The 24,872-nt window shown below is 48.2% G+C and overlaps 11 protein-coding genes across 14 annotated transcripts; 6 read left to right on the top strand and 5 right to left on the bottom strand.

Annotated features, from left to right (window-relative positions):
• Positions 1 to 31: 31 nt before the first annotated feature.
• Positions 32 to 1,369, bottom strand: FVEG_10444 (RNA exonuclease 4). Its single transcript, XM_018899597.1, has one exon. The coding sequence runs from the start codon at positions 1,262 to 1,264 to the stop codon at positions 305 to 307; it is 960 nt and encodes a 319-aa protein (XP_018757687.1). The 5' UTR covers positions 1,265 to 1,369; the 3' UTR covers positions 32 to 304.
• An 861-nt stretch (positions 1,370 to 2,230) lies between these two features.
• On the top strand, positions 2,231 to 3,198 carry FVEG_10445 (histone acetyltransferase htatip; the record flags this gene model as incomplete). Its single annotated transcript, XM_018899598.1, has 1 exon — positions 2,231 to 3,198. A coding segment is annotated over one exon (890 nt), but the record flags the coding sequence as incomplete, so codon positions are not given.
• A 139-nt stretch (positions 3,199 to 3,337) lies between these two features.
• FVEG_10446 (hypothetical protein) lies at positions 3,338 to 5,466 on the top strand. Its single transcript, XM_018899599.1, has 3 exons — positions 3,338 to 3,631; positions 3,688 to 4,901; positions 4,952 to 5,466. The coding sequence occupies exons 1-3, from the start codon at positions 3,492 to 3,494 to the stop codon at positions 5,227 to 5,229; spliced, it is 1,632 nt and encodes a 543-aa protein (XP_018757689.1). The 5' UTR covers positions 3,338 to 3,491; the 3' UTR covers positions 5,230 to 5,466.
• Positions 5,467 to 6,408: 942 nt separating this feature from the next.
• FVEG_10447 (hypothetical protein) lies at positions 6,409 to 8,255 on the top strand. The gene is made up of 2 exons (XM_018899600.1): positions 6,409 to 7,240; positions 7,291 to 8,255. The coding sequence occupies exons 1-2, from the start codon at positions 6,503 to 6,505 to the stop codon at positions 8,224 to 8,226; spliced, it is 1,674 nt and encodes a 557-aa protein (XP_018757690.1). The 5' UTR covers positions 6,409 to 6,502; the 3' UTR covers positions 8,227 to 8,255.
• FVEG_10448 (DNA polymerase delta subunit 3) lies at positions 8,025 to 9,891 on the bottom strand (the record flags this gene model as incomplete). 2 transcript variants are annotated; one of them, XM_018899601.1, is made up of 5 exons in its annotated part: positions 9,808 to 9,891; positions 9,693 to 9,748; positions 9,439 to 9,641; positions 8,513 to 9,382; positions 8,025 to 8,463 (listed from the first exon to the last, which is right to left on the bottom strand). In XM_018899601.1, the coding sequence occupies exons 1-5, from the start codon at positions 9,859 to 9,861 to the stop codon at positions 8,291 to 8,293; spliced, it is 1,356 nt and encodes a 451-aa protein (XP_018757691.1). In that variant the 5' UTR covers positions 9,862 to 9,891. The 2 variants fall into 2 exon arrangements, with proteins under 2 accessions (XP_018757691.1, XP_018757692.1); XM_018899602.1 differs by having other exon boundaries at positions 8,427 to 9,382.
• A 374-nt stretch (positions 9,892 to 10,265) lies between these two features.
• Positions 10,266 to 11,968, top strand: FVEG_10449 (DNA repair protein rad18). The gene is made up of 2 exons (XM_018899603.1): positions 10,266 to 10,900; positions 10,948 to 11,968. The coding sequence occupies exons 1-2, from the start codon at positions 10,399 to 10,401 to the stop codon at positions 11,046 to 11,048; spliced, it is 603 nt and encodes a 200-aa protein (XP_018757693.1). The 5' UTR covers positions 10,266 to 10,398; the 3' UTR covers positions 11,049 to 11,968.
• On the bottom strand, positions 11,765 to 13,818 carry FVEG_10450 (hypothetical protein). Its single transcript, XM_018899604.1, has 2 exons — positions 13,441 to 13,818; positions 11,765 to 13,379 (listed from the first exon to the last, which is right to left on the bottom strand). Exons 1-2 carry the CDS (start codon positions 13,488 to 13,490, stop codon positions 12,059 to 12,061), a joined length of 1,371 nt encoding a protein of 456 aa, XP_018757694.1. The 5' UTR covers positions 13,491 to 13,818; the 3' UTR covers positions 11,765 to 12,058.
• A 563-nt stretch (positions 13,819 to 14,381) lies between these two features.
• FVEG_10451 (oxidoreductase) lies at positions 14,382 to 16,163 on the top strand. The gene is made up of 5 exons (XM_018899605.1): positions 14,382 to 15,163; positions 15,221 to 15,530; positions 15,584 to 15,639; positions 15,688 to 15,796; positions 15,859 to 16,163. Exons 1-5 carry the CDS (start codon positions 14,694 to 14,696, stop codon positions 15,889 to 15,891), a joined length of 978 nt encoding a protein of 325 aa, XP_018757695.1. The 5' UTR covers positions 14,382 to 14,693; the 3' UTR covers positions 15,892 to 16,163.
• FVEG_10452 (ribose-phosphate pyrophosphokinase) lies at positions 15,855 to 18,356 on the bottom strand. Of its 3 annotated transcripts, XM_018899606.1 has the most exons (3): positions 18,163 to 18,344; positions 17,875 to 18,022; positions 15,855 to 17,818 (listed from the first exon to the last, which is right to left on the bottom strand). In XM_018899606.1, exons 1-3 carry the CDS (start codon positions 18,271 to 18,273, stop codon positions 16,566 to 16,568), a joined length of 1,512 nt encoding a protein of 503 aa, XP_018757696.1. In that variant the 5' UTR covers positions 18,274 to 18,344; the 3' UTR covers positions 15,855 to 16,565. The 3 variants fall into 3 exon arrangements, with proteins under 3 accessions (XP_018757696.1, XP_018757698.1, XP_018757697.1); XM_018899608.1 differs by having other exon boundaries at positions 15,855 to 18,022; positions 18,163 to 18,356; XM_018899607.1 differs by having other exon boundaries at positions 17,875 to 18,344.
• A 225-nt stretch (positions 18,357 to 18,581) lies between these two features.
• On the top strand, positions 18,582 to 22,229 carry FVEG_16803 (hypothetical protein). The gene is made up of 3 exons (XM_018906039.1): positions 18,582 to 19,027; positions 19,078 to 22,061; positions 22,186 to 22,229. Exons 1-2 carry the CDS (start codon positions 18,819 to 18,821, stop codon positions 20,588 to 20,590), a joined length of 1,722 nt encoding a protein of 573 aa, XP_018757699.1. The 5' UTR covers positions 18,582 to 18,818; the 3' UTR covers positions 20,591 to 22,061; positions 22,186 to 22,229.
• Positions 20,624 to 24,468, bottom strand: FVEG_10453 (hypothetical protein). Its single transcript, XM_018899609.1, has one exon. The coding sequence runs from the start codon at positions 23,989 to 23,991 to the stop codon at positions 20,824 to 20,826; it is 3,168 nt and encodes a 1,055-aa protein (XP_018757700.1). The 5' UTR covers positions 23,992 to 24,468; the 3' UTR covers positions 20,624 to 20,823.
• Between the last annotated feature and the right edge of the window lie 404 nt (positions 24,469 to 24,872).

The raw sequence follows: 24,872 nt of genomic DNA, 5'->3' as shown, positions 1-24,872 counted from the left end.
TCTTATCTCACGCGCGATCAGTCAAAAATGGGTCCAATATATTATTAGGTACTCTTTTAAACACATGAACCCAAGTTGGATACTGAATGAATTGGAACTCTGGTCTCATTCCAGATACTTTTACCTGACGAGAAATTACAGCTTTTATTGTACAAGTTGATCTCAGAATGTCAAGGTGGATAGTTCCCTACCTCCGAAACTCAGTGCGTACTCCAATGAACCATGGTTATCCGAAAAATAATAGTTTTGCTCTATGGGTATCTTAATGAAACTTTGTGAAGATGTGCTTATTTATGCCGCTGCATCACTTTCTCTTCTTTTTCGATTTGGCGCCTTTTTGGCCGCCTGATGCTGGTTTCGGCGCATATCGATTTGCGTGATCAACGTCAAACCCTTGCTTGTGCTTGCGAAACAGCAACATGGTAGCTCGCGCATCTTCAATACTAGAATGTGCGCCTCCCTGTATCTCAACGCCCAGAATCTTTTGAGCGAGAACCCGCAGTGCTGGCTTTCTTCCATTTCCATATTTCTTGAAACCTGAGAATTTGGCGGTATCGCGGATGTCTTTTCCAGGGTGGCTGAGAATGAGGGCGTCTAGGTCATGCTTGAGATCATGTCCAATCAATATTCGGCCTAGGAGAAGCTTGTCGATCTCTGCCTGAACTTCTTCAAAATCCCTTGCAAATCTCATCTTCTTTTGGTCAATTCCACTGACCGCTGTCCTCCAATTTGTAACCTTCTCTTTAGGTTTCACATAAGAGTCGTAAATCTGCACACCATGAAAATCGACAATGCTCACACGAGCGAGAGCTGATTCATGACCGCCTGGCCCCACGCCAACCATTTCGCAATCGATTGCAATGTATTTTCCAACCTCGATCCCTTCTGTGAGTCCATGGTTGATTTTGTCCTTTGTGGAGGCGAGCATCATCGAATTGTCCTTTGCGCCCAGACTGTATGCCTCTGCCAGGGCTTCTGCAGACACATCATTGTCTTCTGCCCATAGTGCAAGAGATGTTGAGGTCCCAGGTACTGACTCCTCAATTTTCGAACTGTGAACACCACCCATTGGCTTTTTGGCTGTCGTTTGAGCTGCTTTTGTTGGTCTTCTTGACGGGTTTGGGAGGGACTTTTGCACCTTAGACTTTTTAGGTGGTGGATTCGTTGTTAAGGTCTCTGATTTGCGCTTGAGAGATGGCTTTGATGCGGACTCTTCCTTGAGTTTTGCCTGGAGCTTCTTCCAGTTGGAAGAAAGCGCCGCCATCTTCTCAAAAGAAGATTTCACCCGACATAAAATTTATACAAGAAAAAATGAACTGTTCATCCAAGTCGCAAAAAGAGCACCAGATGGAGTGGGCGGCTTTCTGAGTGATGAGTCTAACAGAGTTTATGCATTTAAGAAAGGATAGATAGGCAACCATCGCTCTCACCGCCTTACCGATAAGAACTCCATTCTATTTTCTGCCATGCCCCTCCAAGATTATTTCCTTCCATTTTCTATCTTGCGACACGAGTCCATTAACGCGACAATCATCAAATATCACCCAACCATCCTATTTCCATCATGGCCGGCGGCACACCTAGCGGCGAGCCCACCGTGGGCTCAGGTGAGCCTCGACTAAAAAGTCTTGCGACCCCAGAGACGATAACAACAGGCTGTATTGCCTGGGTCGAAAAAGAAGGACAACCACGACGCGCCGAAATTCTTAGCATCAAGACGACAAAAAGCGGCAAGCAATTTTATTGCAACTTCGATAACTTCAATAAACGACTAGATGAATGGGTCCCTGTGATTAGGCTCGACTTTACTCGAGAGGTCGAATGGCCAAACCCAGAAAAGGACAAGCCCAAAGACCCCAAAACGAAAAAAGCGCCAGCTGCACAATCCAAGAAGACACAGCCTTCTAAGAAGTCACAAAAGAGGCCAGGGAAGCGGGAGCAATCAGTTGCTTCAGAGGCAAATACTCCACATCCATGGACTGGTAGGTATTTCAGTTTCTGTGCCTCGAATTCAAAGCTGACGTCCCTCTCGACTTCGTAGAATCCCAAAATCGTCAGAAATCTGCCTCGATTGGGCCCGACGGAGAAAGCCAAGCTCGCGTCAGTGTTGATGGTGCAACACCTGCTGGAGGCGACGATATGGATGTAGATGAGAAGGAAGCTGAAGTCAAAAGGGAACCAGCAGAATTCAGCCGTGAAGTTGAGATCGAGAAGCTCCGCACATCTGGCTCGATGACACAGAACCCGACCGAAGTATCTCGGATTCGAAATATCTCCAAGGTACAATTTGGGCGTTTCGACCTTTACCCCTGGTACTTTTCACCTTATCCCGAAATCTTCAGTCAGGAGGATGTGATTTTCATTTGCGAATTCTGTCTGAGTTATTATGGAGATGAGAAGGCCTTTACGCGGCATCGACGAAAGTGCACACTACAACATCCACCTGGAAACGAGCTTTACCGGAACGAGGATATATCATTCTTTGAAATCGATGGTCGACGACAACGAACGTGGTGCCGTAACCTCTGCTTGCTGTCCAAGATGTTTCTTGACCACAAGACACTGTACTATGATGTGGATCCCTTCCTATTCTATGTTATGACTGCGCGAACCGAAAAGGGATGCCATTTAGTGGGATATTTCTCCAAGGAAAAAGAGAGTGCGGACGGATACAATGTTGCTTGCATTCTAACTATGCCGCAATATCAGCGCAAAGGCTATGGTCGACTTCTGATTCAGTTCTCTTATGAGCTTTCTCGCATTGAGGGAAAGCTCGGCTCTCCAGAAAAGCCATTGTCAGATCTGGGTTTGCTGAGTTACCGACAGTACTGGTCAGAGAACATTCTGGAGCTGCTTATGGGATACAATGAGCGTGAAGAGAAGGTCACGATTGAGGCAATATCAACAGCGCTGGCTATGACAACGCAGGACGTGGAGCATACCTTGCAAGCTCTCAGAATGCAGGTATACCACAAGAGCGACCACAAGATTGTGATTCCTGAGAAGCTGATCCAGCAACGGGAGAAGACCAAGTTGAAGAGGAAACGAACAGTGGATCCAACCAAAATTCAATGGAAGCCCCCAGTGTTCACAGCTTCAAGCCGAACATGGGGTTGGTAATTATAGATATGAAGCAGAAAGCGAGCGAGCGATGTATGTATGTATAGATAGCTTTAAATGATACCCCTGTTCCATCAAAATCATTATGTCCATCGGCTGCATAAGCCATGATGCACGCACGCTACCTTACGGTTTGGCTGATGAGCCCCACGTTAATTGGAGCTCTGGCCGAGCTTGTCTCACCCTACGTAATCGGGGGGATAATAATGCGACAGCTGTAACACCACGACTCTAACAACCTCCATTCTCATTCAATGTTGGCTTTGACCTTTGACACCCAATCGACACCGACCTAAGCTCGAAGAAATTGCTATGTTTCCAACCTAAGGTTTCCCTACCTAACTCCACAACATATCTCCTAGCCTCTCACCATGTCACTTCGCATATTGGCATCAAGCTTGCTTGGCTTGAGCGCGACCCTTGCCAGCGCCAGTCCAGACGATGAACAGAGACCTCTTGGCGACTACCATCGCATATGTCCCGACTATACACGATATGCAGCATATCCTCAGTACGTTCTTCTCATTGCGCAACATACCGAACCCTTCTGACATCACTTTCACCTAGCCGGCCATTCAGTACTGGCCCTCGAGAGCTCCCCTATCAAAGACCAAGCACAAAATGCCGGACATTTCAATCAGACGCTATCGAAAAGGTGATTGAAGATGTGACGTCGCGAATGAAAGACCCCGATCTAGCACGGCTCTTCGAGAACGCATTCCCTTCGACGACCGATACAACCGTCAAGTTCCATACCAAAGGAAAAGAAGACACAGGGTTCTTCCGCATGGGAAGCTTTGGGGGCTTCCATGATGAGGGAGCTTGGCAGGGACCACAGTCCTTCATCATAACGGGTGACATCATCGCGGAATGGTTACGCGACTCAACAAACCAGTTGCGCCCTTACCAGCCGCTTGCGAACAAGGATCCAGCCATTCACACATTATTACTCGGTGCCATCAACACTCAGGCCGAGTATGTGATCGAGTCCCCATACTGTAACGCCTTTCAACCTCCACCCATCAGCGACTTACCTCTCTCGTCTAATGGGCAAGAAGACAACGTACACCCAGCATATGAGCCGCAAGCAGTATTCGAGTGCAAGTATGAGCTAGATTCTCTGGCACATTTCCTCGCTCTTGGCAACGACTTCCACGATCATACAGGCTCGACCGAGTTTCTAACCAAGAGATGGTACCGCGCTGTTGAAACCCTCCTGAACGTGCTTACTGAGCAATCGAAGTCGACCTTCGACCCCAAGACTGGCGAGTTTCAACGCAACGAGTACACATTCTCGCGACGCACCGACATTGGGACTGAAACACTCAACCTGAAGGGCGTTGGCAATCCTCTAAACTGGGGAACAGGCCTGGTTCGATCAGCCTTCAGACCCAGCGACGATGCAACAATTCTCGGTTTCTTCATCCCTGCCAATGCACAAATGTCTGTCGAGCTGAAGCGAGCGTCCAAGATTCTTACGAAGGCGGGCAAAACAGCACTAGCTCAAAAATTAGAAACTTGGAGTGCAAAGCTCCGCGAAGGCATCATGGAGCATGGCGTTGTCAAGCACAAGAAGTATGGAGATGTGTTTGCATATGAAGTAGATGGATATGGCTCTTCGATCCTGATGGACGACGCTAATTATCCTTCATTACTGGCACTTCCTCTGATGGGATTCTGTGAGGTCAATGATCCAATCTACCAGAACACAAGGAACATGTTGTTGGAAAAGAGTGGAAATCCTTACTATCTTGAAGGGAATGCATTCAAGGGCATTGGAGGTAGGACTTCTCGTACATGCATGATTGTACTGCCCACTGACGCTTTACAGGACCGCATATTGGACTACGAAACGCGTGGCCGATGAGTCTTCTCATTCAGGCTCGAACCTCTAACGACGACAAAGAGATCAAGGAATGCATTGAACTTGTGCTCGACTCTGCTAGGCTGGGCTTGGTCCACGAGAGCATTGATGTTCAGCACATTACACAATACACGAGAAGTTGGTTTGCTTGGGCAAATGGTGTATTTGCATCGACAATCTTGGATTTGGCGAAGAGAAAACCACACTTGATCTTTGGCGAGGGTGCTGCCCCGTATGAGATATGATTAACGAGAATGCTGGATCATATGGTGTTTGTGGCAACAAATGAATCCATAATAAATGCTCGATGGTTCCTGTACTGGGCTTGTTAATACATACAAACGTCATGATCTCCCACTTAAGCACAAGCTTGCAAGTAACCACTTATAAAATTAGTGTCTAAAAGTCTCTAGACGCTACCCCGCTAACAGACAACCTACTACATAAAATCAGACTAACTTTTAATTATAAATATAGCTAAAACTTTAATAAATCTTATTAAAATAGATAAATTTTTATCTATTTTATATTAAAAAGATAAAATGTCTCTGCAGCAATACGCAAGGTATAGCTAATAAGGTCTTATAATAAGAATAATATAATATAATGCTTATTTTTTAGCATATTATATATAAGGCGTCATATACTACGCTAAAAAACATAATAACTTTAAAAGCAAGTCTTAAGGTTATACGGCACTGCCTTCAACCTTATAATCCAACTGAACAAGTGGCCTCAATCCACGAGCATAAAAAGGTAGGTTAGTAATAGATTGGATCGGGTCGTAAGGCAACGCAGAGCAGTATAAGAAACACAAATTAAGGATAAACACAGCTAATCAACACTTGGGATCTATTTTATATATAAAGTATAAAAAAAGCTTTAAATTTATAGATATAGTTATTAATATTAAAATCTTTATTTTATAATTTACCTTTTTACCTCTCTTTTTTCTTTTACTTTCTCTTCTTTATATTATTAATTTAATTATATTAATTATATATTTTACTTTTATAAATTATATCTAGTATTAGCTATTATTATTACTTAATTTAATAATTATAATAAAAGCCTATTACTTTATTGATAAATCTTAATCTTATTTTAAGTAATTAATTAGACTTTTTAAGGCTTTTAATTTAATTATAATAGTTAAGATAATAAATATATTTTATATATTTAAAAGCCTTATAAAATATTAAATAGAAAAATTAAGGCTTTAAAATAATATACTTTTTATATTTACTGTATTTATTTTAGAATAAATATATATAAATAAAGTTATTCCTGTTAAATGGATTGAGTTGCTACAGGGTGGGGTGTCCAGAGACTTTTGGCGCATAATTTTCAGGTCAGGTCCTGTCTCGTTACCCTGGGCCAGATTTTGAGCTAACGAACTCCATCCATGGCTATGAGCCTGTAACCACTGTAATAGAAAGGTCCACAGTTATCCGCCTCTAACCCTCACCATTCTAGGCAAGTTAGCCGTCTGGACCATTGACCCTCGTCTTCATCTCCATGAATATCCTTCAACCGGTCCGACATCGCTCAATTGGGCTCGCTGTTGACTTTGGCCTCTATAGAAATTACGCCATATATAAAGGACGGCGACACCAATATCACTGGACCTTGCGTTGTAGTTCTTCTTTGCTGTCTGGTAACGCTGCAGCTTCCCCTCTATGTCGCCATAATAGCCATTGCCCCTCAACACCATCATCACTGTCATCACCATCATACATCCACGCAGCCAAGATGAAAACGAAACCAACCCACGCTTCTGAATTTCCCTCGAATCCTCAGTCGGGGAACCATCAGATTAATCTGATTCGCGGCTGGCCAAACCCAGGTCTCCTACCCGTTGACCTTCTCTCAGCTGCTGCTCAGCGCAATCTTTCAGATCCAGCTATATATGTTCCTGCGCTGCAATACGGTCCAGATTCTGGATATCAACCGCTACGGGAGGCATTGGCGACTTGGCTGTCGGAGCACTATCGTGTTGAACGAGATCCGAATCGTATCTGCATCTCTGGCGGTGCAAGTCAGAATGTCGCTTGCATCCTCCAGAGCTTCACAGATCCCAACGTAACGCAGGCTGTTTGGTGCATTTCACCCTCATACCACCTCGTCTTCCAGATCTTCCGCGACAATGGCTTTGAGGGACGCTTGAGGGCGACGCCAGAAGATGAGGAGGGTGTTGATATTGAAGCGTTGGAGGCCAAACTAGCTGAGTTTGAGAAGCACGCCCCAGAAGCCAAGGTATGACACTCGCGAATGCTATAGGTAGTCCGTCAACTGACGCCACTTAGGCGCCTGTGAGTGATGCTGGAAAGTACCGTAAGCATTATCGACATGTCATCTACGTGGTTCCCACTTGTTCGAATCCCTCGGGCAAGACAATGTCTCTCCGTCGTCGAGAGGCTCTGGTTCAACTTGCGCGCAAGTATGATGCCCTCATCATTTGCGACGACGTATACGACTTTCTCCAGTGGCGCATCGACAGCGACCCAAGCACAATTTCGAGCAGTCTGAGCCCTAACGAGCATCCAGAAATGCTACTCCCGCGCCTTTGTGACATTGACATGGCAATGGGTCGTGCCGACAACGATCCCCATAGTTTTGGGCACGCTGTCAGTAATGGATCTTTCAGTAAACTCACTGGCCCTGGGATGAGAACTGGGTGGCTCGAAGGATCTCCTGCTTTTGCATTTGGATTGGCACAGACCGGTGCAACAAAGTCTGGTGGTTCGCCGAGTCAGTTTTCTGCATCTATCATGGCCGATTTGGTTCAGTCAGGGGCTCTTCAGGAGCGACTTGCCTCTACCCTCAGGCCCCAACTTCAACATCGACATCGGATCATGATGCAAGCTATACATAAGCACCTCGAGCCTCTCAATGTTGGCATCCGAGACGCTGGCCTTGTCAACGGCAGTGTTTATGGCGGTTACTTTGTGTGGCTCACCTTGGAAGAGGGTCTCTCAGCCAAGCTTGTTTCAGAAGTCACGATGGCCGAGGAGAATTTAGTTGTGGGAAATGGAACTATGTTTCAAGTGCCTGGCGATGAGGCCTCTGTTTATTTGGACAACGCCGTGCGGCTGACGTTCGCATATGTCCCCGAGGAGGACTTGGTAGAAGGTGTTGAAAGGTTATCAAAGGCGCTTCGGAGGATAAAGGCCGATCCTGAGAAATACAAGGCGCTTGCTAGCACAACGACGGATAGTGATATTATAGATGCCAACAAATAATTACAGTATGTTTTCTGCAGTCGTTGCCCTCCCTAATTCTTTTTGATGGTCCTTCTAGTGCATTCTACTTCTTCGAAAAGAATGACATGATGTTGCCCTGTCCCTTGGGCGCCGGTTTCTTTGATTTGGAGCCTGTAGATGATGATGGTGTAGGTGTAGGAGCAGGGGCTGCCTTTTTGGTCACTGGGGGAGCCTCATCCTCAGAAAAGGATTCCCAGCCAGGTTCTTGGATGGTAACTTTTGGCAATTAGCATCATAGCCTGGTAAGATTGTAAGGCAGACTTACCCATATATCCTTGATCGTCAAGGATTCGCTTCTTCTTCATCACGCGTCTTCTACCCCTCCTGCGTCCATCACCAGTGCCCGAGATCACTTCTGCTGGTTCGCTCTCTTCCTTTGTGGCCTCGGGCTCTGGCTCAGGCTCTGGTGCTTCTTCCATCTCTTCGTCGGCCTGCTCGGACTCCTTGTCGGACTCCTTGTCGGACTCTTCCTTCTCCTCTTCCTCGTCATCGTCTTCCATCATTTTTCGTAGTACATCCTCACGTTCCTGACGCTTTCGCTTGATATCGGTAGAATCTATAGTGGACTTTGACTTGGTTGCCACGATATCAGAGTCATCTGCCTCACCGTCATCAGAGAGAGCCATCGTTGTGTCCTCTTCCTTCTTGGCGCCAGGCTTGGGTTTAGGTGGTCGTGCAGCCGCTTTTGCAAATGATTGCATGATACCGCCAGATACTCCTCGTTTAAGAGATGGCGCTGGCTTCTTCCCGCCACTTGGAGCAGGTGTTCCCTCCTTGGACGATGGAGCTGAAGACTCCTGTTTCGCAGACTTGATTTGCTTTGCCTCAGGCTTCACCGTTGACGTTTCTTGCTTGACAGTTGTCTTGGATGTTGGCTTTGATGCAGCAGGCTCTTTCCTGACGGCCTGAGAGGGAGCTGAAGTGGAGGCTAGAGGCCGGACCGTCCGTTCTCTCCTTCGGGCGTTCGGGTTACTAATAACGCCATACTTCTTAGATGCGGCAGTGATGTCCCCATTTGATGAATACTCCGAGAGTTGGGATGCCACATCTGACAGGAGAGAAAGGTCTTTTTGGGGATGAGGTGAAAGACTGTAAACGTGGATCGAAACTACCTGCTCATAGGCAGCTAGAATATCTAGGAGACAAGTCAATTCGAGCCCGTCTCATGAGTTCTTCTAAATGGGTTCGTACCGTTCAGCTCTTCTTCCCGAGCCAGAGTCAGTGTGGAAGTCGGAACCTCATCTGAAAGGGGTTCCTCGGGCGATGAGCCTGACATCTCAACATCGCCATCAGATTCATCTTTTTCTGGAGTTTTGGTGCCATAAATTAGGTATGTCGCGTGAACAGAGTTGGCTTTTTGCGCATTCTGATAGCTATGAAAGTCATAAAGCATCCTGTCAAATATTAGAGCCTATTCCAGAGCCTATCGAGGTTCTCGAGCTTACTCTTTGGCAGTGTTGACGTGTACATCCAAAGCCCTACTCAAGACCCGATACGTGATCTACACTCCATCAGTGAGTAGCTGTACTAAGTGAGCGTGACAAAAGGGTTGAAACAAACCGGTTGTTCTTCACTAAGCAGACGATCTGCCAGAAACTTTTTATGTTCGTCCATGTTGCTTTTCGTTTTTTTTTTTTTTTTTTTTTTTTTTTTTTTTTTTTTTGGAGTCTTGATATTTGAGTGAAGATTGAGGGCAAATAACACGAAAAATGGTTGATTATGCGCGGTGAGACCAATTGACAAAACCACTGTCCCTCATTAATAAAGATCCATGCCTACAAGGTACTAAGGTAGCTTCCTAGGAAACAGAACAGAAACAGAAAAGTACTAACTTTACGCGTTGGGGGACGCGACATCACGTGGAGTGCTTTGGAAAGGCCAGACGCCAACTGGCTAAATGCATAGCACTAACTCAATCTGACCGTTTCAAGTGCGTTATTCTAGAATCGGGTTCCTTAATCACTGCCAGCGTCATCCTAGCGATCGCGTCTCCAGCGCGACCACTTTATTCTGGGTCTGGGGTCTTTGTCCTAAATTTACAAAGTCCAACTGAGGATATCAAGACCATTTCGACCCCGAAGCCGTCTTCACCCTCTGCATCATATTACCTACTCATTCGTTTCAGCCCCTGTTCGCACTGCTGCGCCCCCCATGGCCAACCATGATGTCCCCGACTCTACAGACTGGCTCACGACGCCACTAACTGCCATTGCCGTGGTCGAAAACGCTTTACGATGTCAAATATGCAAGGACTTCTATAAAACCCCGATGATCACAAGTTGCTGCCATACCTTTTGCTCACTATGTATCCGAAGGACTTTGTCCAATGAGGGTAAATGCCCAGTGTGTCGCGCATCAGAGCAAGAGCTCAAGTTGCGGAGCAATTGGGCAATGGAAGACGCTGTGCAAGCATTCATCAATGCCAGACCAGCAACACTAGAGCTAGCGCGAAACGCAGATACCGATAAGACAAGCTCGAAACGAAAGGCAGTCCAAGATCATCATGAGTCGGGGGATGCACCAGATGGCAAGCGACTACGGTCATCCACGCGACTGCGCAACACTCGCTCCCATCCCTCATATACAGTTCCTGCTGAAGAAGACGAGACTGTCCAAGTCTCAGAGGGTGATGAGGAGTTCCAACCGGAGCCAGGTGAGTTCAGCGGTGTCAAAGCATTTTTCTATCCTAACGATCGCCAGAGGACGGCCTTGTCGCGTGCCCAGTTTGCGAAAGTCGAATGAAGGAATGGCAGGTTTTCAAGCACCTCGAGACATGTACAGGACCTGTGCAAAGACACTGAGAACTCTTGGCAGTAGTTCAAGTACCAGCTTCAACCAACAACGAACTTCAGAACCAATGGGTCCGGGTCCGCCGCCCTGCAATAAATTACTCCATGTTCAAGGACCAGGCTTTGCGAAAAAAGATGTCTTGATCTTTGGTATTTCAAATCAAGGCCCTCGAATTTTCTAGAGCGCCGGCATAAAGAGTGGATGACAATATGGAATTCAAACTGCGACGCTGCACGCCCAAGGAAACGACACGAACTGTTACATGATTTGGATGTCTGGGAACGGACACAAGGAGGACGAGCTCCAATAACAGGGCGATCTATACAGAATGCAGCAATCATCAAAGACAAAGACTTTGACGGTGCAGCATGGGCAGCTAAACATGACTCGTCCTTCAAAGACCTGATTGCAAATGCAAAGAGGACTAGGCTTGAGGCCAAAAAGAAAGCCGAACAGGCTGCTAACGAGTCAAAAATGGACGGAAATACAACAACACAGGAGAACCACGATCGAATGCAAGTCCATTCTGCAGACTGGCGGCCTGTGTCAAGACCCTCGGCTTTTCCAACAAGACCGGCTGAAGGAATCCCAGGTCGACCGTCGCATTCCGATAGCCCATCTCCTGAATCATCGCACTCTCAATCCAAGGGCCACCGAGAAAGAAACAGGGATTCGAGCAAATGTCCCCCAGACACCGGCAGGGACAGGTTCTCACAAGACTGAATACATGGCAACCCCTGGCCTGAGAACTAAGATCGCGACTCGTAACTCGGTGAAGAACGGCGTACTGATGGTTGGAATGGTATATATAGAAGGGCATGCATCGAGATACCACCTAATGATATTATAATGGCACAACAAATGTGCCTTTGGTGTATAGATTCTAATGAACAAAAACCCAATTGTACAATCTTAAGTCCAAAAACGCCAGGGATATTCTACTATATTATCATGTACATGTATGACCCATCCTGCCTGCATTGAGCTTAGTTCTCTTTCCAGTCCGTTCGCCTGGCGTCTCCTATATCGCCAGATTTGCAATTCCAGTCTCGGATGTCGGTGTCTGCTCCTTCTGTCGGATCTCCTCACCATCAGCAGGTACGTCAGGCAATTCGTCGAGCTTCTTTTGCGCCTCGGCTGCCTCCCGTTTGTCGCGGGCTTTCTGTTCCTCGGCCTCCTTGCTCCTCGTCTTCTCTTCTTCCTTTTCGCGCTCTTGCGCCTCCATAGCCTCGAGCTCGTCGTCGAGCACAGTTTCGTCGATGGGCTCGCCTGTGGATTCGGCCAGAATAGCACTCACCTCGTCGGTCGCGCTGCTCTGCTCCCGTAGGCGATCCATAACTGCATCGACGCGCTCTGCATTACCGACCTGTGCATTGAGGCTTGCCAGCGCACCAGAAGAAGCCTCCATGACGTTGACAAGCTGCACATTGTCAGCAGCCTGCTCGAGTTTGGCGGAAACCTCTTCTAATTGGTTCAAAGTCGCGTAGCGAGTAGCTAACGAAGTCTCTGCAATCTTTTTGGATTTGAGCGCAGCAAGAGCTGCAACGCGATTCTTTTTAGTGACGGCATCCTTGGCTGTTTGAGAGAGTTCATCGATGCGTGTGTTAAGGAGGTCGGTTTGGTGCTTCAGACTTTCCGTGAGTTCCTTCAGAGATGCGATCGCAGCGTCCTCCTTTGTGATACCGCTCTGCTCCCCAGAACCCTTAATTCTGATCGTTTTCCCATCATATTCGATGACTTCCTTGTCCCGCGATAAAAACTTGAGTAGAACGTCGAGGTCCGACTCCGTCAGATGTTGGCCTTTAACGAGAGCTGCGGAAAAGGCTTTTTGGAATTGTGCTCTGCTGAAAACACGATCGAATCTTGAGACCTTTCCGTTCATTAGATCGCCCAGCTCCTTCGCAGCAGCTTCCATATTCTTGGCAATGACATATTGACCTGTGGGCAGCTTATCGTCACCCCTGGCAGGGTCTACCACGCCCAGCTGTCGCAAAGCCCAACTCATGACACTCCATGGTAGACCTGCCCAGCTGCGCTGATAGATGCTTTGTTGCGACTTCTCGAAATCTTGTAGTGGGATAAAGTCCCGGCCGGCAGTGGCTTCGCGCACTACGGTTCCGAGAGCCAGGGGCTGGCCAAATTCCTTGTATTCCAGTGACCGCAGTAAGGAGTCGTCGAGTTTGAGGACGAAGTGATCGGGGCTGGATCCGCGGTGGGAAATCTTGCCATTGGCGACTAGATCTGAGAGGGCCTGACGCCAGGCGGAAATGTTTGCCTGGTAGCCATCGGGATTCAAAGTGCGCTGTGATCGAAAATCCGAATATCTGGCTGCTAATCGTGACCTCGAGATTTGTTAGACAAACAAACAACAGTTATCGAGATATACGGGACAAGGTGTGCTACCTGCTGAAGCTGGGGTCGTTATTGATGAGGTAGTCGGCGAGCTCGCCCATGATGTTGTTTTGCAAGCTGAATCGGTGTATGCAGGCAGATAAGAATTGCAGAAGATATACCGAGGGGGATAAAAAGTCAGGATCCTTCAAACGGCTGTTTTTTTTTTTTTTTTTTTGTTCACGTCATAGGACGAAAAGATGGATGTTCAAAGAAAGTTTTGAAGAATGACAACACATTTGGAGGATGAGATGCGCGTGGTAAATGCAATGCATATCTACATTGCCATCGCCCGTCCCGTGGCTTTGGTGGGCTACCTAGTTACCTAGGGAGATACAGTACAGGTTGTGCTAGCTGTCTGTCGCCACCTCAGGGACAATGATAAGGTACCCTAGGTACTCCGTAGTGGGGGGGTCCAGTCTGCCAGTGTAGGTTAACTACCTAGTATGGACGTAGGTAGATACTGGGTGAGTATATCATTAGATCCATGGCAACCAACTAAATGAGTTCATCTCAACCGTCAACTTACAGGTAAGAACTCGGACAGTACCTAGTTATTAAATTGCTTCGTCGTGTGCTTGAGAGCGCAAGGTAAGGTATCCAATCCTGATAGAGAGCCCTGCGGTACTCGAGCTCAAAGCCGAGGTCTTCATGTCCCGTCAAGTTTTGGGGGTCGACACAGAGTACAGAACCCAAAATATGGAACCCGACGCTCCTTATAGGGCGTCCTCTTCACCTTGACCAGAAATATAGCGACTTTTATAGCTTCTGATGGGACAACCCCTACCTAGACTTGTGCCCTGCTCGGGACCCCTCAACTCCAACACCCGACCCGACCCCACTGGAGCACATGTCATGTCGAATCGCGGGGTAAGAAAAGGCCGCTCCTCCAATATGACATAGGTAAGGTTAGTAGCTACCTTAGAAGATATCTTAGTAGTTTAGGACGTTGGAGGCATTGGGTCTTGGAATGACCTTAAATTTTACTTTCATCATCGTGATCTTTTGATCTGTTTGATTGTTCTTTTTGTCTGATCAGAAAGTACCTTGTCATATAGTAGATACTAAGATATCTTCATAGGTTTCACGTTAGTGACCAACATGGACCAAGTTAGTCTAGATAACATCATTCATTATCTCCAATACCCGAACTGAACGCTTCCCATAATTTCAACTCTGACTCCTCCCAATCTTCAACCTCTCCTATCAAGTCCAATCACACCATCCTCATTTCCATCGTCCCCACCATCTTACTTAGTCAACAAATGAATACCCGTCGCCTGCTCACTACCGCATCCAAGACCCTCAACGTCTCTTTGTCAACCTCAACTTCAACCTCAACCTCAACCTCACACTCAAACTCCTTCACTCCCCTCTTTCGTCCCCTCTTTCGTCCCCTCTTTCGTCCCCTCTTCACTCGTCGTACAATGGCTTCTGCTGCGGCCAAACGTCTCACTGGCAAGACAATTCTTGTCACTGGTGCATCCTCCGGCATCGGCCGCTCCACGGCTCTCGAGTTCGCTCGGACTGCCCCCAAGAATGATCTTCGTCTCATCCTCACCGCACGCCGTGTTGATTCCCTCAAGGAACTCGCTCAAGAAATCAAGAAGGAGGTCGGCGATGGCGTCAAGGTCCTGCCGTTCAAGCTCGACGTGAGCAGCCCTGCTGAGGTTAAGGGTATCGTCGGCAACTTGCCCGAGGAGTGGAGGAACATTGACGTGCTTGTCAACAATGCGTGAGTTCCTGTCTATATGTGTACAACTTCGGTGAAAGGTTGCTAACAACACAATAGAGGCCTTGTCAAGGGTGTTGCTCGTGCCCCTGAAATTGCTGAGGAAGACATTAACGTTATGTTCCAAACAAACGTCACAGGGCTCATCAACATGACCCAGGCTATCCTTCCCATCTTCCTGGCCCGACCAGACGGTGGTCACGGTGATATCATCAACGTCGGCTCCATTGCTGGCCGAGAGCCTTACCCTGGCGGTGGCATTTACTGCGCTACAAAGGCCGCAGTTCGCAGCTTCACTGACAGCTTGCGAAAGGAGCTCATTGCCAGTCGTGTCCGTGTTATTGAGATTGATCCCGGCCAGGTCGAAACTGTAAGCGTTACCTATGTGTGAGCCAACATGATGAGATGCTCACTGCTCAATAGGAGTTCTCCGTGGTGCGATTCTATGGCGACAAGGAAAAGGCCGATGCTGTCTATGCGTAGGTTGTCTTGGACTGGTCAAATACACGGTACTGACTTGCGAGCAGCGGATGCGAACCTCTCACCCCCGACGACATTGCTGAGATCATCGTGTTTACCGCAACTCGCCGAGAGAACGTCGTTGTTGCTGACACGCTAGTATTCCCCAGTCATCAGGTAAGATATTGAATCAAAAACTCGAGTCGAAACCTTTCCATGGCTAATCTTCTGGGCCACAGGCTGGTGCTGGTATTATGCACCGAAAGACTTAGACAGTCGACAGTGAACATGATAAACAGTCCTCGAGACAGAGTTTCAAACGAACAGATGTTGCAATTACTATGTATGAACTGTATTAAACAGGATTCTTAGCTATAGATAAGGTGGATCTGGTGACTTGAACAGCAATATTCAATACAAACTGCTATCAAGGGCATCCTATTAAATAATGTTCGGAAATTTCTCTTGCCCACAACTCATTTGTCCCCGAAGAGACACGAATCCTTGACTGGTTCTAAGTTGCAGGCCTTCTAAGGCCGAGAGATTATTCTACCAACGTTCCGTTAAGGACCCATTCTGGGATGAATCAGGCCCCTGCTGTCAACAAGTGACAGCACCGCTGGGTTACATATAACTGAGCTTCGACAGGCGAGGGCTCTATCACATGACATCATATCACATCACGAACCTAAACCAAAAGACCAGGAACAAATATCATAATTCATCACCTACTCTGCTTTTTTGTCGGAATTTTCATCCTCAGATTCATTGGTCCAGCATAGGGTACCAATATGTCCTTTCCCCAGACGCCTCGCTAAAAATAAATAGAAGTCATCAAAACACAAATAGTAGTGTCGGTAAGCACTTAGCTGCCAGGACAGGCTAGGCGCGATTGCGTAGCAATGGGTGATTGTGTGAGATTGGAAGCATTGCGATGCAGTCCTATCTAATCACCATAATGTTGGAAGAGAGGCGAAAGAGCCTCGCCATAGTGGTTACGTCGAATGGCCTCCGCCAGTAGGAACGAGAGGTCAAGAACCACGAGCTTGCTGATGCTGCGTGCCCTGTCCTTATCGATTGGAAAGCTGTTGGTTACAACAATCTGGTCGATGCACTCGCACGCTTGCAGTTGCTCCAGACTGTCGCCACCAAAAACACCATGAGTGGCCATGCAGTAAACCTTCTTGGCTCCGCCCTTCTTGACCACCGTCTCAGCTGCAGCAATCCAAGAGCCAGCCTTGTCAATCATATCATCCACGATGAAAACGGTTCGATTCTTGACGTTTCCAACTAGAGTGATAAGGTGTTCGGCGCCTGGATCCTCGAATGCGTTGTCCTCCTCGTCTGAGCTCGCTGCAGCGTCGCCAGATCCGCCGAGAGATTGAGGCTCAGGAACGAAGAATGATGAAGCATGAGACATGGTCATGGGATCATCTTCCACACTGCCGTCAACGACAGATCGATCAGGAGACGGATAATCATCCTCGACAATACGACCTTGGACCAAACGGCCCTGTGTAACTTCAGACGCTTTATGGTCATCATAATCCGCCTCGCCATCGGCCTCGCCATCCGGTGATCCAGCAGGGGGGGTAGTGTTGGGGTCTGCAGCCTCGGCAGCGTTGGGAGTCACTGAACGGGCAGAGCTGCTAACCCGTGTAGGAGAGCCCTGTGAGTTCGTCACAATTCGCGAGGAGCGAGGGGGGGGTGTCTGCCTCTTAGGGGTAGCCTCGGACTCGACAGCACGCTCGGAAGCCGGGGGTCCACGGTAGGGAATGGGTCGGTTGGACTCCAACGGCGTGGGTTGACGCTCAACATTATGATCGAAGTGCCTCATGATCATGCTCGCTGTCATGTTACTCACACGCCTCCTGTCTGTAGTAACAATGCCGAAATTGAGCTTGAGAGCATCCGCAAGCGATGTCACCCGCTTGGTTCCTCCAGCGTTCTTGGAGACCACGACCGCTTCGCGCCAGTTAGACACGTTGTGGCGGATCCACTTCGCAAGGATAGGCTCTGCGTGCAGGTTGTCAACGGGACACTTGAAGAAGCCCTGCATCTGCGAGGCATGAAGGTCAACAGTGATAACGTGCTTAACGCCAGCGACACCCAACAAGTTGGCAAGCATGCGAGCAGTAATCGCACCTCTATGCGACTTCTTCTTTGACTGGCGGCTGTAGGGGAAATAAGGAAGAACGGCTGGACGTAACAAGTAAGCCGATTGAGGTCTCAAGCAGGGGACGAGAACCACTAACCAGTGACTTTGTTAGCAGAACCGCCTTTGCAGGCCGAGATCATGATGAGAAGCTCCATGATGGAGTCATTGATACTGGGGCTGCCTGATTGGACAACGAAGACGTCCTTCTCTCGGACGCTTGTCAGAATTCTGACGCTCGTTTCACCCTTGGGCACTGGTTAGCTCAAAGCACGCAGCTTGTTTGACTGCCAAACATGGGCCTGCAAGGGAGTGATCGTGATGGTTGGGCAAAGAACGGTCATGTTGGATAACCATGGCTACGAGCACGAGGGCAAGGGAAGCTCACATTAGAGAACTGGGTAAGCTCAGCACTGGCAGGATGCATGCCCAGGTTCTCGCAGATTTGGCCTGTGAGGACCGGGCAGGAATTACCTGCGAAGATAAGTGTATTGCGCATCTTGACCAGCCCATCGACCGACGTGGAAGGGTGAAGCTTTGAAGACAATGGAGGAAGAAATAAAAATCGAGGTTGAAGGAAAGTCGCGTTCAGTTTGGAGCTTTTTTTTTCATTGCCCCGGCTCGTTGCACTGTGTGTCGGAAAGCCGACCCTTACTGTAGATTCTCTTATAGTGGGGTCAGAAGCCAATTCTGGCAACAGACCAAGCATGCCGAAGCCGGAATGTCTACAGTGTTAAATACTGTACACCGTCCCGCAGCCATTGGCTGAGCGGGGCATCCCGGAAACTCCGTCAGAGCCTCGTTATTTCTCAGTCAAGGTCTTGAAATTCTTGCTTGATTTGGTACCTACGTTAGCTGAGGTGGTGCAGGTCCCTGTTACCATGAAGCAGCAGCCCCCGGAACCTCTACAATTGATTCCTAGGTAACAACGACATTGAGGGCCAGGAAAGAGCTATCTATTCTCTTGAGTAATAACAAATTGGGCTTTTCTTTCTGCATGGAAATGGGATAGAGCTTCACTAACCTTCAAACCCCTCCCGCAACATGGGGATTCCTCGTCTCATATCTACCCTAGAGCCCTACGTTGTTCATGGCCGCCTTAACGATGAACACGTAGTCATCGATGGGCCAGCATTAGCTTATCATATTCTGTACATCTGCAACAGACATGGTGTTCCTCAGCCGTCATACAAACTTCTCGGCGAGACCGCTGTAGCATGGTTGGATGAACTCACTCGGCGTGGTGTAGATGTGTAAGTGCGGTCGGTGTCCTTTGTTGTTTGGATAAGACTGACCATGACAGCGACGCCATATATTTTGACGGATACCTCCCCAAAAGAAAAGAACCCGTTCGCATGGAGCGCATGATCAAAAGTCTCAATCAATTGAAGGCCTCACATTCATCTGAAACCAATGGTTTCTTCCCGTCGTACTTCTCGGCCGCCAATGATGATGCTCCAGTCCTCTTCTCTGCAGTTAAGCCGCCAGGAAAATCGGCATTGCCACCCAGTTTTCATGTTCCTGCTATCATTGATGCCTTGAGGTCTTCTCCGCGTTACACCAAGATAGTAATTCTTGTTCCGGGTGAGGCAGATGCATACTGCGCACAGCATCTGTCGCAATCGGGCGGGACGGTTCTCACCTCCGACTCGGATCTTTTAGTCCATGATCTTGGCAAGGGAAGTGTCGTCTTTCTTCGCGACATTTATCTTGATGATCAGTCCAATCTCGCATGCGCAAGCTTTAGTCCTTCCCACATCTGTGAGAAACTGAAGCTTGCGTCTTCTGCTGAGATGTGCCGATTTGCTTACGAACGAAAACGGTCTGCCCATTCGACACTTCCACAACTCTTGCAGGAGTGCGCACAACCAATCACCGACCAAACGGGTTACACTGAGTTCTGTCACGAGTATCTGGACCATGCAGTTGCACCAATTCCCACCTCAACATCCGGAAAAGTAATAGAAATCGGCTCACTAGACCCCAGAATATCGGAGATGATACTGCAACTGGGACCCCTGAGTGGCCACATGCCCACTACGAGCGACCCCAAGATGTTTCTTCCCATTCTGCTAGAGAGTCCCTCGCGGGGAAGTGCCTGGGAACAAAGCACGCCGATTCGGCAGTTGGCTTACACAGTAGCTAGATGGATCATTCCCGGTGTTTTAACAACTGTTCAGGAGTACCGGAGAGTCAACACTCTGGCGCAAAAAGGGCGACAGGTCCCTTTGCTGTCCCACAAAGAAGCGAAAGCTTGGTCTCAAGAGTTGGCCAGACTAATGACCATGATCAGAGGAGGATCACAAGTCGACATCACTCAGGCTTGGTACATCCTGTGCCTGACTCTTGATATACGATATAGTCATGAAGTTGGCAAGCGTTCACATTCACTGCAGATCTTGGAGGAGAGTTTACAAGCCCCAAATCTAAGGAAAATTACTTGGGATACTCTTCACTTTGTTGCTCATCTTCAAGCCGCTTTTTACTCGTTTCGACTCTTGAAGCAAGTCATCTCACTTGGACAGCTTCAAAGAATCCTACCAGAACTAAACGACATACTGTTGTCATTACCACACCTGGCGGAGTTTCCTGATGTGGAGAGAACTCTTGTGTTTCTGCAGAGAAGCAATGAGGGCCGGATTTACAAGACAATTTCTGGGCTTGTGCCATTACCAAATGCAAGTATCGACCCAGTGCCAAAAAGAAGTGCCAAAGACAAGAAAAAACGGAGGGTGGGTAAAGATGATGCCCCCAAAAGGCAGAACAACTCTGTCAAGTCTTCGTCTAGAAACTTCTTTGACGTGCTGTCTCAATGAAGTTGAGCATCACAAATCACAATGCATGCTGATACCAAGATCAAAACAAGCTCATTCCTCTTATTTAATTTGTTACATGGTGATTATCGAACCGACGATAAGTTCCACCAAGCCTAGCCATTATCAAAGACTCAAAGATTGAGCCACACGATTACGTCTCGTTGCGCCAGCACCGATCCTAACCCTGACACGTCCGTAACTTCGTACATCGTCTCGACATCATTATTATACAATCAACTGTTCCGGGATCGACCCGCTCCATGAATCTCATCCAGAAGGCGAGATAAAGGACTGCCTTCTTCCTCTACATCAGTCACATCCCGGAGTAAGCTTTCCTGAGGGCTACCATTGCCAGCCGACTTGATAATCTTCCACGCCCGACGGAACTCATCGCGGATTGACACAATGCCGTTATGCGTGACAGTTCGAGCAACGTTGTGATCCAGCTCGAAGGGGTCCTCGATAGCAAAGAGATAGCGGTGACGGACTTCCTTGAATTCTCCATTCCTACCTGTGACGCTGCCTTGCGTGCCTTGCTTGGACTGTGCTCCTGTATCCTTGACATCATTCTCTTTAGGATGTACTGCCGTAGAAGACGCTTGGTCGGGCTGAGGCGGCGGATGAGGCCCGACATTTTGAGCCTCGATGACTGTTTTGGCGCCAGTCCAACCCTTGTCTTGCTTTGTCTGCAAACCACCTGGCGTCCGCAAACTGAGCACATCTCTTCCCCAGTCAAATCCTCTGCCCGTGGAAGTGCTGAGTATACTGCTATGGGCATAATACTCGAAGAAGCCACGCAGGAGGTGGCCAATGGTATCTTTGTTACCATTTAGCTGGTTTGCACGTGCCAGCTCCAGGATTTCTTCTTCGTTACGCCAAAACTGAACGTTATGGCCACGGCACATAACCATATTCTCGAATTCGACAGGCGAGAGCCCCGGGGGTGGAGGAGGAGCGAGCTGCTGGAGGTTTGGACTGACAAAGGGCTCAGCGACGTTGACTAGATAGTGAAGGACCATTAGAACGTAGCCATAGCTGCTAAGGGTCCCACGATATCCCGAGTTGATCCCACGGGTTTTCGCCCAATGCTTGACGAATAAGACCATGGGTCGGACGCGCGGGTCGGTGTGAGAGTAACATCGTAGGAGGGCTGTATTATGAAGAGCCAAATGGGCAGAGAAGTTGATGTCACATTGCACACCTGCGCCTGTCTTGGGAAACTCTAAATGGTCTCTGTATCGATCACGTGGCTGGTTCGGAGCCATCTTGTGAGGGTCTGGAAGGTGTCTGATCCTCGCCACAAGGTCTACCGTTGTTGGTGTGAGGGGAATGAAAAAATCGTCGCCAAGCCTCAGGGGGTCATTTTGTTGTAAGGGTGACCGCAGTAGGGCGATATAGTCTTTAACATCCTGCACGACAGACCCATCGTACGAATCCTTATCTAACGCTCGTTCGAATTCCCATGCTAAATGTATGCATTTATGTAAGAGCCCGACTCCTCTGAGCGACAGGAACTCAGAACATGTGGTTATGCAAGTCTGTAACATTTTTCGAACCTCCTCCTGATGTATACCGCTGACATATTGTGTAACAAGCATACTCGTCCACTTTGCGATGGCTTGTTCATTAGCTGGCTTCAGTCCGTTAAAAATGTAGAGTGCTCTCGTATAGTATGACGCAGGCGCCTCATGTTGACCCTGTTCCAAAACCACGAATTGCACGGAAGGGGCCCTTTTAAGCTTGTCAAGGGCCAATTGAAGTTCTTTAGTGAAAAAGATGGGATCGGTACCAAAGTTCTCTCTGTATTGAGCGTCCTCCCATACCTTTAAGGCCTGCCCAGTCAACGATTGAGAAGCGGGGTTACGCTCTTCGACACCACTCTCCTCCCAGCGCAGCCGAATATGTTCGCCTTCGACCTGGGTGTATACCCCAAGTAAAGATCGTTTGGCGGGACTCTCTGCATCTTGCACAAAGGAGAGAGACGGGTACTTGGACAGGCGATCACGAAGACGAGTATCCGCAAGACCGCTGATGAAGGCCTCGCTCACCCTGTTCAATATAACCCAATCTTCATTGGAGAGTACGCGATAATTAGAGATGGTAGCATCACGGCCACCGGCTCTACGAAGAACCCGCTTGGCTAAGCCATAGTACGAGGAGAGAGAGCTTTTGAGGCTTTGCTTAAGTTCAATTGCTTTCGTGCCGTCTTGGATGCGATCCAGTGATACGGGCTCAACGACGGTTGTGGAACTGCTTTGAATCCCTGCAATGTGGTCTTGCTGATTGCCATGCTCACTGTTTGCTGCTTGTGGATCGTTTTCATCATCTTCCTGAGCTTCATGGGCTTCATCAAGGCCATTCTCCCATCGAAATCTCTCCTCGAGAAGTCCTTGTCGAAGCTTTTCCGGTGGAGACTGGCAAAGCTTGATGATGGGGACTCTAGTTCGGGTCAGAAGCCTCGCTCCTAGGCCAGCTTCCAAGAAAGCCTTCTCTAGGAGACGCGGTATAGGAGATCCGGGAGCATCAGGCTGGGATGCAGACATTGGTGAAAGAAGACCAAGATCCATGTCTGAAGCCTTGGTTGCGAAGCCTGAAGACAAACTCCCAAAGCATTTCAGCTGAACTGTGAGGGGTTGAAAGTCTGTTTCTGGCCTTGCCTCTTTCTCATAGCTGGCAATGACCTCTCGACTAATGGTTTCAATCCTGCAACGGAATTCCTCCTTTTCTGCTATTTCCGATCTTTCGATTTCAGAATTGGAAATAACTTGAAAACAAAGCTGGTCAAGCAGGGCATCCTGAGCTGCAATTTCCTCGGGATGAAACTGAACTGCGCGTCTGGCGTTGTACAAGTAACCAGAACCCCAATTCGATTGGGGAGGCATAGAGTTAGGGCGGCCACGGGAGGGGGGAGGAGGATTATCATAGCCTCGATACCTAGACTGCTGAGGGCTATTCCAGTGGCGATGGGAAAACGAGCCACTTTGACGATTTCCGCTGGGGGCTCCCCATGGCTGAGAGTCAGTATGCGTATGGCGTTGATAAGGCTGAGAGGGGTGAGAGTATTGAGATGTCGGACTTTGGTAAGCTCTATCTGGGGGAGGTTGCTGGGCCCGAGGATCGATAGATATCGAGAGTTGAGAGCTCATTTGGCGTCTTTGTGCCTGGTTTAGCCGCTTCCGTCCGGGTCTGGACTGATGAGGGGCAGTGTCGGACGTTTCAACAGCGGTATTCCTGTTGGCTGAGTCGCTGTGAGATGTAGGAGCAGATTGTAGAGAAGCCCTAGGCACAGAATCGTGTAATGGTGGGCCATTGGAGATGATCAGATTGCGCAAGTGGTTTTCAAGACCTGCTTGGGAGTCACCAGGGGCCTCCACTTGAGGCTCACGCCGATGAGCAACCATCTGTGACTCGAGAAGAACAATATGCGATAGAGTAATGGAATTGGCCTTGCCGCTAGGCTCCTTGAGATAGGGCGCTCTGTTGTAAGAATGTCGACCAGGGTGTGGATAGTTGCATTCCGCTCAGCGAACACTATTCCAACGTTCGCTTCTGTAAAGAACACTTTCTTGAGTGATAAGGCGCACAAAACCTAGCGCGGTGGACTTGATGCATGCAACAACCTCAATTCGGTTCTGCGCTTTCTTTCAACTGGTGAAGGGAGGGGTCCTGGCAGTGAAGGCAAAGAAAGTGTAGAGGTTTTGGCCTCGTCCTACCAACATGGAGTGAAAAAATGAACAAAGAACGGAAGAAATGGGAGACTAGAGAGACCAATGGATTGGGTGCATTATTGTTCGTTTGGGGTCCGTGACTGCGGCAATCAAGTCGTACAGGTGTGACGTTGAAATGTGCTGGGCGTGGTTGGAGCTGGTGAGAGTTTACTGTTTGCCAAATGCATTCATAGTGTACTACAGTGTCGTGTTCAGTATCACTTACTGTGCAAACCACTAAGTTCGTGTGTAAAACCATAAGCTGCTATACCTATCTGTCATACCAAGATTGACATCTCCATACTTCTGATAGCCCTGTAAGTTATTAGAAATGATAGTATTCGCATGTCGACACAGTGTATCGAATAGAACTCCTGTGGCAGATAAAAGTAGGGCCTAATTGTACCTATTCTCTTTATCCTTGAACCATGCGCTATTCTCACTCGATCAAGAAACAGTAGACTTATAGGAAAACTCTGCATATGACCTTTTCGCTTCAGGACCAGGGTATTCATTTAGCAATATTTTCCATCGGATACTTTGTTTGGGTAAAACTCAAATAGACACAACCTGTG

Source organism: Fusarium verticillioides, chromosome 9, assembly GCF_000149555.1.
Source record: "Fusarium verticillioides 7600 chromosome 9, whole genome shotgun sequence".
Classification (NCBI taxonomy): domain Eukaryota; kingdom Fungi; phylum Ascomycota; class Sordariomycetes; order Hypocreales; family Nectriaceae; genus Fusarium; species Fusarium verticillioides.
Note: the sequence above shows the minus strand (reverse complement) of the source record. Positions and strands in the feature narration are given on the sequence as shown.